Source organism: Hippichthys cyanospilos, chromosome 8 (assembly GCF_059441005.1).
Source record: "Hippichthys cyanospilos isolate Australia breed blue-spotted pipefish chromosome 8, RoL_Hcya_1.0, whole genome shotgun sequence".
NCBI lineage: Eukaryota > Metazoa > Chordata > Actinopteri > Syngnathiformes > Syngnathidae > Hippichthys > Hippichthys cyanospilos.
The window spans coordinates 23051918-23061917 of NC_142376.1; the positions used below are offsets into that span (position 1 = coordinate 23051918).

At 42.2% G+C, this 10000-nt stretch overlaps 1 protein-coding gene across 1 annotated transcript in view; it reads right to left on the reverse strand.

Moving 5' to 3' along the window:
- ncapd3 (non-SMC condensin II complex, subunit D3) overlaps window positions 1–10000 on the reverse strand; it is a 70782-nt gene that overhangs the window by 24979 nt on the left and 35803 nt on the right. The window contains exons 18-19 of the mRNA XM_088421902.1: window positions 9448–9545; window positions 9255–9364 (exon numbers count right to left, since the gene is read on the reverse strand). Of these exons, the coding sequence (XP_088278028.1) occupies window positions 9255–9364; window positions 9448–9545 (208 nt within the window). The remainder of the gene's footprint in view (window positions 1–9254; window positions 9365–9447; window positions 9546–10000) is intronic.

The following is a 10000-nucleotide window of genomic DNA, read 5'->3' on the forward strand; positions in this document are numbered from 1 at the left end:
TTCATGCCCTTCAGGTTGCCACCCTTCTGTTGCTACTTTGATTTTTGGTCCTCCCTTTCATTAAATATGATTTTTTTTAGTACAACTTGCTTCCCGATTCCCTGCCTTTGGGTCCACCACTGCACACCATCATGCCGAAACGTGACAAGAAAGTCATGTGTAAAGTGGTCTCCCGAATGAACATGATCAATTTTCACATTTAACAAACCAACTGTTTCTTCGAGAGAACTTTGCATCAAATGCTCTATCTATCTATGAGCCTCCTTATCACCGAATTGGATCAGCAATGAGTTTTGCTCAATCTTTACAAACATCACTGGACGCACTGCAGGAGACGGTGAGCAGCTTCAACAGCCCGCTCGTGGGGACAGAAACTTTGGCTGGGGAAAACTTTGGATGCATCTTGGGAACAAAGAGAAAAGAAACAATCCAAGTCTGCTAAAATGTTGCAAATGGGTCGTTTGGGCCTGTTTGACCCTTGAAGATCCACATTTCCCTCGGGTAAAGCCTCTTCTTTCTTTTCTCATGTTCATCACTCATATTCTTGGATTGACTTTCCCCTTAGATAATTATTATCTATTTGAAGTTTGCTCTTGTGAATATCATAATACTCCCACCGCAGACCACAGCCCAGTCGGGTTGACATTTTCTTACCGAGCCATGTCCCTTCCACCAGTTAATGCTTGCCCAGGCTTCTTTTAAGGAGTTCATTACTGCACAGTTTAGTTGTTTTTTGACCTCAATGAAACACCAGAGTTTCAAGTAACAAATTTGCTTCCTGTTTTTAATTTGAATTTAATTTGAATTTAGAAAGAGGCATGTTTAACAATAAATAAATAAAATTGGAGCAGCAAAAATAATTAAAAAACAAAGTCTTTTATAAGCTTTTAAATGAAGATAACACATGATATATATATATATATATATATATATATATATATATTATATATATATATATATATATATATATATATTAGCTACATTGGCTTGCTATCAAATCATTTTCTCTCTCTACATCCAGCAGAGACTGACGGATTACGAGACTACTATGCTGTACGACGGTGCTGTAGGTTTAACTTCCTTTACAATATTCATGTATTAAGTCTCATTACATTGATGAAATTATAGAAAAACAATAGAAAAATCTAACTTTGTTGTCATTCTAAATTTTGGCGACTCAAAAAAATAACAAAAAAACCTAATCCTTCGACCTAAGCAACAAAACACAATAATATCCCATTGTTAAGAGCTTGTTAAGAGCCGACATTGAGGCTAATGTTAGGTAGCTGACACGCAGGAGGCCTAGACACCAGCTTAGTGCTAACAACACTAGTTAATCGGACATAGTGATACATGTCAGCTCCAACGATAATAGAATGAGGCAGTCTGAGATTACAAAGAAGAACATAGCTAGGACTTGTAATCTCGCTAGAAAGATGAGTTGGCATCGAGTTATTGTCTCTGGCCCTCTGCCTGTGAGAGGCAATGATGAGAGGTTTAGAAGATTATTCTCGCTTCACCGGTGGATGGCTAATGTCTGTAGAGAGCAGGGTTTCCAGTTTGTAGATAATTGGCCCTCTTTCCGGGGCCGGCCCGACCTGCTGCGACCCTAACTGGGAAGGCGCCATCCCTCTTTCTAGAAAGATAGATTACTGTTTAAGCCTTCCATGACTTCTCACATTAGAGCTTGTCGGGTCGAAGGCGAATAGTGAGCTTGCTAAAACAGGTGTAGAGTCAGTAAGGCTAGAGTTAACCGGCACTAGGCTGGACTGCTACTTCACCTATAGTATACTTAGTCTAGGTCAGTGCAATCCACACACTGTTTCAATACCTAATGCTGAATCCCCTAGTGATAAGATTTCTGCTGAGGTGGTGCTGCTCTTAAGTCTTTCCTTAAGACTTACTTAAGGAAAGTAGCCGTGCCTCCTTAACTGGTCGGACTAGTGACATAGTACCTAGGCGAAATATTAATAATAATACGTGCGCTGTAGCTGTCAACAATCAAATTCCTAATTAACATTGCGACGAGGTTTTAATTACTAAAAATACAAACCAAGCCCCAGCCATTAAAATCTTGTTAGTATTAGTACTACCAACATGAAGACTCAGAATAGTTCAGAACTAATTTCCCATCTTAAATTCAGCTTCATAAATATTAGGTCACTCCTCTCAAAAGCCCTACTTGTAAATTATCTTATTACAGATCACAATCTTAAAGTGCTTGGTCCCTGCGAAACATGGCTAAAACCAAATGAATTTTTATCATTAAATGGGGCCTCACCCCCAAACTTGTGGACTCACACGTTGCCCATCCTTGTAAAAAAGGGGGAGTCGTCGCCCTAATTTCAGAATCTGATCTTAGCACGAGCACTAATCACACCAAGACATTTGAGGTTCTCGTTATGCGATTGAGCTCCTCACCACCATTCTATGTGGTAGATATTTACCGTCCTCCCGGTCCATACTCTGGATTCTTAGATGAATTCCCTGAACTTATGGCTGATTTAATAAGTCATACAGATAATATATTGATTATGGGTGACTTCAATATTCATATGAACTCCCCATTGGAGCCACTTACTGTAGCATTTCAAGCAATAATTGATGCATTTGGTTTTACTCAAATAGTAGACGCAGCGACACACCAGAATGGTAATATCTTAGACTTAGTGTTAACCCGTGGCCTAACTGCCTCAAATGTCACAATTTTGCCGTATACTAACGCTATGTCTGATCATTATCTTATTACATTTGAAGTCCTAGCTCAGTGTGGTCTTATTGTCCACAACCAAGGCTTTAAGAGCCGTGATATTAACTCATCAACCACTGCTGCACTTGCTGAACTACTGCCTTTCGCAACAGCTGCCTTTCCATCTTTCATTGGTTCAGTCGATAAACTCACAAACGATTCTAATACGGGTCTTTTAAATTCCCTAAACTCTATTGCGCCGCTGAAACTTAAAACTCGTCCAAAGCAGCACACTCCATGGTTTACGGATGAAACACATACGTGTAAATTGTTAAGTAGACAACTTGAGCGTAAATGACAAACAACTAAACTCGAGGTTTTCCATCAGGCCTGGTGCGATAGCTTGCTGAAATATAAAGAGGCTCTTAGGTTAGCAAAAACAAATTACTTTTCCAAAATGATTAGTCGCAATAAAAACAACCCAATATATGTATTTGATACAGTAGCACAGCTAAAGCAACAGCAGCAGATTAATCATAGTTCCCTCCATTCAGCACACGATTTCATGCAATTCTTTACTCAGCGGATTCAGCTAATAAGGGACGAAATAAAAAAGGCAGTGCCACTTACCCCCTCGGCTGTGATTGTTGATGCTAGTTTGGACAATCAGGTTCAAGAAAGTCTGATTACCCTGTCCCAGTTTGATTTAGTATCCCTGGAGTGTCTTACACACCTGGTTAATGCAGCAAAGCCGAGGTCGACCCGCTTCCAGGCAAACTCGTTAAAGACGTATTCCCGGTTTTAGGGTCATCTGTCTTGAATATTATCAATTTATCACTCTCCTCTGGCATTGTACCTGAAGCTTTTAAGACGGCCGTCCTTCAACCATTACTTAAGAAACCTCACCTAGATCCTGAAAATCTCTTTAACTATAGACCAGTGTCACATCTTCCGTTTTTTGCCAAAATTCTTGAGAAAGTTGTAGCACAACAGCTTAGTAATTTCATGATAGATAACAACAGGTTAGAACTCCTTCAGTCAGGTTTTAGGGCCAACCACTCAACTAAGACAGCCCTTGAAAAGTGACGAATGATCTTCTCTTAGCCATGGATTCCAACATCTCATCAATATTATTATTGCTTGTGTAACACTTTCCAAGTGCTTACAGTAATTTCTGATAATTGGACTAGTGCTAAGTTCGTCTACTAGAGAAGTGATAAAAAAAAAAAACAAATAAATGATCACGGACCAGGGAAAATAAGTTGAACAGCCGGCTTATTTTAGTTGAATAGAAAACACACAATTAACATACAGCAACATACACACAGATAAACATAGAATTCAACATGAGTGTGAGAAAATACAGTGCTATTTCCCTCTTCTGTTGATTTTGGTTATCTATCTTGTCTATTTCAACTTATTTAGTTTAAATTGACTTCTTTCTCAACCCGGGTTGTTATATTATTAAATTTGAATTTTATGTTTTTTATCTATTTTGAGTACACTCTAATTTCAACCATTTAGGATTATTGTTGTTTTACAAAAGAATAATACTTCACAGCATTACAATGGGAAATACAAGTGACAAAGTTCAAGTCCAACAATTCGCGAATACGTAACTCCAAATGTTCGTTGTCTATAGTTCCAAGATTAAATCCCGATTTTTAGTCTTCTGGATGTCCTGAATGTTCAATCCTTATAACTGTAATCCACAGTGGTCAAGGAAAAAAATGGATAGATCCTACCAGGTTCGTAGCAATGTTCAGTTTTTGTTGCTCCCGCACGAGGCACAATCCGCGGAGCTCAAGAATACCTCGCCATCTTGAATCGCACAACTTGGAAGTCCACCGTCAAAAATATATCGTTCAGTGGGGTTTGAACCGATTTAAAGATGTGGAATACAACACGCGACTTCTCCAACAGCCAGGACGAAGAAGAGAAAGTCAAGTGCGCAATCATGGTCACGTGCCCATCCTGCTAAATGACTTCCAAAATAAAAATTATGAAGGGTCATTTAATCATTTAAATTGACCATAAAAATAATAATACCAAATTATATTTGGACGCTTTCAGTCATGCTAATCTATTTTGTGTTTACCAGGAAAGTAATTTGTGACTATTTTATTAATAGACTTTTACTTTGGAAGGTCCATCTTAACCAGGGTTACACCTGACCTTAGTGCCGCATATTGCTATGCTGATGATACCCAACTGTATATGCCTTTAGAAATAACGTGCAATAGCAGTAAACTGGAGGCCTGCCTTGCCGAGATTAAAGAATGGATGGCTTCCAATTTTCTGCTTCTTAACTCCAGTAAAACAGAGATGTTAATTATTGGCCCTGCTCATCATCAGCACTTTATTAAGAATACCACGTTGAATCTGGATAACTGTACTATTTCCCAAACTAGTTTTGCAAAAAATCTCGGCGTGATATTTGACTCAACTCTCTCTTTTCGGACACATTAATAACATGACAAGAACGGCGTTTTTTTCACCTTTGCAAAATAGCTCAAATTCGCCCTATTCTTTCTCCTAACGATGCTGAAACATTAATTCATGCATTTGTTACGTCGCACCTACACTATTGTAATGTTTTGTTTTCTGGACTTCCCATGTCCTGCATCAAAAGCCTGCAGTCTGCACAGAATGCAGCAGCGAGACTATTGACAAGGATGAGAAAGTTCGATCATATTACTCTGATTCTAGCTGACCTGCATTGGCTTCCAAGACGCGAGATGTGATTTTAAGCTGTTGTTAATCACTCATAAAATTTTACACGGTTTAGCTCCTTCCTATCTCATCGACTTAGCATCACCATATGTTCCGTCCCGACAACTTTGGTCAGAAAATACCGGTTTGCTATCGACCTCGCGGGCTAAAAAGAAGTCCATGGGATCAAGGGCATTTTCTTTTCGCGCGCCAGTACTATGGAATGGCCCTACCTATGGAAGTTCGCGCAGACACCTCAGTAGAAATCTTTAAATCCCGACTAAAAACACATTTATACTCAAAAGCATTTAGTTAATTGGGCCTGTCTGCAGCTTTCTTCTTTTTTTCGTTTTTCCTGCCCTCATCTTCCAGCTCAGAGGGGGCTAGCTACATGGTGAAGGTTGACTTCACCGCCTCCATTTGGCCCTGCGCTGGTCGACCATCGCGGGTTAGGAGATTTGCCGTCTGCGGTCCACTTGGTTGGACTGTGGGAAGGTTCCTGCCAATGGCTTTGCCTGCTGTCAAGTCATTATTGCACTATATAGCACAATATGTTTTCTGTAATCTATATTGTTTACCTGTACTTGTCTGGAATGTGTATCTATTTGACTGTATTTGGTACATGCAGCATCCACTTTAACCTGTGGGCCTGGAAGGGGGATCTTCCCACCTGTGGTCCCTTCTGGAGGTTTCTGACTTTCCCCAAATTGGAGTTTTTGAGTTTTTCTTCCCCTTCTGGGAGCTTTGACAGGGGGTGCTGTTGTGTGCCTTACAACGAAAAGATGTCTCTGTATTACTTCTTTTTTCGAAAGAAGTCTCGACATGACCTCTTTTCATCAATGAAGCCCTTTGAGACTTTGGTGATTTCGGGCTATACAAATAAAATTTGATTGATTGATTGACTGAAATGGTGGAAGTCTGGTAGCAGAGATGGTCATGAGGTTGAGAGCATATTCAGCACACAGTGTTGAGACCAGGATGACAGGTTTTAAGAGAAAATGCAGAAGCTCCCACCGGCGGCCACCTTAAGAGTGTTTTTGTGTCACGTCAGGTCACCCTACGAGATGCGGACAGCAAGGACGGTTGATCTGGATGGAGGCGGTAGAAGTTGGCAGTCATGGTGGGATCCAGGACCTGGCGAGATGGAATCCAATATTGCTGCTCCCGACCGTACCCCTCCCAGTCCACCAGGTACAGGGGGCTCCTGCCCCGACGACTGGAGCGGAGCAGTCGTCGGACGTTGTACACGGGACCACCACCAATGAACCGAGGGGCCAGAAGTGCCGGAACCAACTGAATGTCTATTGTTGGCTTGATTCGGGAGACATGGAAGGTCGGGTGAACCCACATGGAGCGTGGCAGAACTAGGCGTACAGCCGCAGGGTTTAGCACCTTTTGGATGGGGAAAGGCCCTATGAAGTGGGGTGAAAGTTTCTTGGATTCCACAAGAAGTGGCAGGTCTCTGGTGGATAGCCAAACTTTCTGGCCTACATGATAAGTCAGGGCCGGGGTGCGCCGCTGGGGTGCGCTGTGTGATGGCTGTCCGGGTGTAACGCTCTCTAGCACGCAGGAGAGCCGAGCGGGATCGAGCCCAGGTCCAGCGACATCGTCGGGCGAAGGCGTGAGCAGATGGGCAGGTGGTATCATTGTCCAGAGCCAGGAACAACGGGGGCTAGAATCAATGAATACACTCAAAGGGAGATATGCCAGTAGTGGAGCTGGTCATGGAGTTGTGGGCAAACTCAGTCCACGGGAGCTGGGTAAACCAGGAGGGCAGATTTTGTGAAGCAAAGCATCGTAGAGCAGTTTCAACCCTTAAGTTGGTTTGGAGGTGAAACCCGGAGGATAGACTGGCGGTAGCCCCTTATGAGCCTGCAAATGTGAATTGTGGGCCTTTGTCAGACACCATATTGAGGGCCAGCCATGCAGATGGAAAACGTGATGGAGGAGGAGTTTGGCGGTTTCCTTGGCTGAGAGTAGTTTAGGGAGAGGGACGAAGTGGGCCATCTTGCTGAACCAGTTGAACATGGACAGGATGACAGTGTTGCTGTCAGATGGGGGCAGACAGGTAATAAAACCGAGTGCAATGTGCGCCCAGGGTCGATGTGGAAGGGGGAGGAGATGCAAGAGACCAGCAGGAGGTTGGTGACAAACTTATGTTGGTTGCACACTGGGCAGGCCTGGATGAACTCACGTACACCTTTGTCCACGAAGGTCCACTAAAACCATTGTTTGAAGAGGTTCATGGTCCGTTGGACTCCGGGATGGCAGGTACAGTACGTTTGGAAGAGTGGGCCCATTGCATGACCTATGAGCAAAGGTCACCAGGAACCAGCAGGCAGTTTGCCAGGCAAGGGCTGTCCCCTCGTGGCAGATTTTATTCTCTCCTCAATGTTCCTAACCCTACACATGAAACTTCCATGAGCGCTATATGTTCCTTATTTTCCTCATCCAGTGTTTGTTGTTCTCTGAGTCAAACCTAACCTATACTGTCTCTGTTCTGATTCTTGTATCTGCATGTTTCTTGTGCCTCTTTTTCTTTTATGTACCGCTACCTGCCAGGAGGTTCGCAGATGGAAAATTAGCCCAGGGATACAATCTCGCATATTTACATTTTTCCTTTAAAGTGTTCATTAATATGGATTGTTGCTCCTCTCTAAAAAAAAAAAAAAAAAAGTCGGGGGGATTTGGCGCGAGACAGGCAGTGTCACTTGACCCAATTTTATCTCCTTCAGGGCTGGGACAGGCCCTTTCACTGGGCAGGCGGAAACTAAATGTCCTGGTCCTCCACAATAAATAAAGACAGATGCAAGCAGTGCGGCGATGCGGTCTCTCTTCAGATGTCAATGGACTGTGGGCTGGCTGCTTCGGACCACTCCCGCCACCAGAGGGCGCTGACGTTGTCGCCTGGCGGGAACTCGCAATGGCCGAAGAAGCCACCCACTGGCGGGCGCCTCTTGTTGCTGTTCACGTAGCCGGTGTTGCAGGCGGATGTCTATCCGCGTTGCCCGATTAATTACCCCATCCAAGGTGGTGGGGAGCGTTTGGGGCACTAATTTGTCCTTCAGACGACTCAAAAGCCCATGTAAGAAGGCGTCTACTAATGTGGGCATGTTCCACCGATTCTGGCTCACTCTTGTCTGGAAATCAATGGCATAACCCGCCACTGTTCTGACACCTGGTTACAACTTGAGGAGACCCCGTCCCACTTCCGCTTTGGCGTAACTGAGCCCAAAAACCTCCAGGATCTCCTCCTTGACAGCCTGGAAGGAGACACAAGCTGACGACTTTCACCTCCATTCCGCCAGGGTGAACGGAAGCTCGTGAGAAACAAGTTAATCCTTGAGCCTATTTAATAGTCCATGCAGAAAAACATCTACTAAGAGTGACGTATTCCGCGTAATCTGCTATCATTCTCTTTCCATGTTGCAGAGCAAGGAGGACCCCTTCACAACTCAGTGCTGGCACTACTCAGTCCGAAAACCTTCCCTATTGCTTCTAAAAATGTATGGAAGAGATGCAGGCCAGTGACTACCCCACAATTTGACCCGCCCTGTCTAAAAATTGATAATAAATGCTGCTGGATGGTGGGGCATTTTTTTTTTTTTGGGGGGGGGGGGGGGGGGGGGGGGGCAATTTTAGTTTATGTTAAAAAAAATACAAAATACAATTTTATTGCTAAAAAATAATTTCTGACTTATTTAGTTATTTAAGTTAGTGTTGATGTAATCTCTTCACTAGCTAAGCACTTTGCCTTTTTTTATTTTATTTATTTTTTTAGCCATTTTCTTTACGGATTTACTGACACTCTCCTACCCAGCAATTTCAAAAACAAAAAAGTATCTTCTCCAACCTGAGTCTGTCCGACATCTTCACTGTTGCCAAGTTGATGCAGAGTATCAATAGCAGCACTGATAACCTCAAGAGACATGGTAAAGGACTTCAACCAATGCATCAGCTCATCTGCAGATAAACAAGTCAATTCAACCAGACAGCTTACAAGAAATGTGACAGTTCCATAATCCAACATTGTAAAAATCACTCACCAACCATCCTATCCTTTGTTTCTTCATTCAAGTGTGAACAAATGTCTCCAATCACAGACAAAATATGACAACAGGCTGTCGGACCCTCATCATATGAACTAAAAAACAAAAAAATACAACAAAAAATATTACAACAAAACAATAATACAACAAATTTTAAATTTATTTTTACTAAATATAAATATTTTATATATCGAATAATTATACATATTCTGTATCCATTTGGTTATGCTCCTTCTAGTGTTGTTTATCGTTTATTTCAAACATGTGGGAAAAAACAATAACACACAAATAGAAGAACAAAAATATATACAGTTGCAAGGCAGACACCATCAAAAAGAGAAAAAAAAAAGAAAACCACAAATCCCGTTCCCTTGTCTGAAAAGGAGTGGGAAGAAGTAAAACTTATGTATACTGTATATATTTTTGTTCTTTTGACATGCTCATTTTTATTTTTTCCCAAGTTTGAAATAAACTATAAATTAAACTATAAACTGTATAAACTCCTTCCAAGATCAGCCAATTAGAATTCAGCTAACTTGTGTCGCCAGGC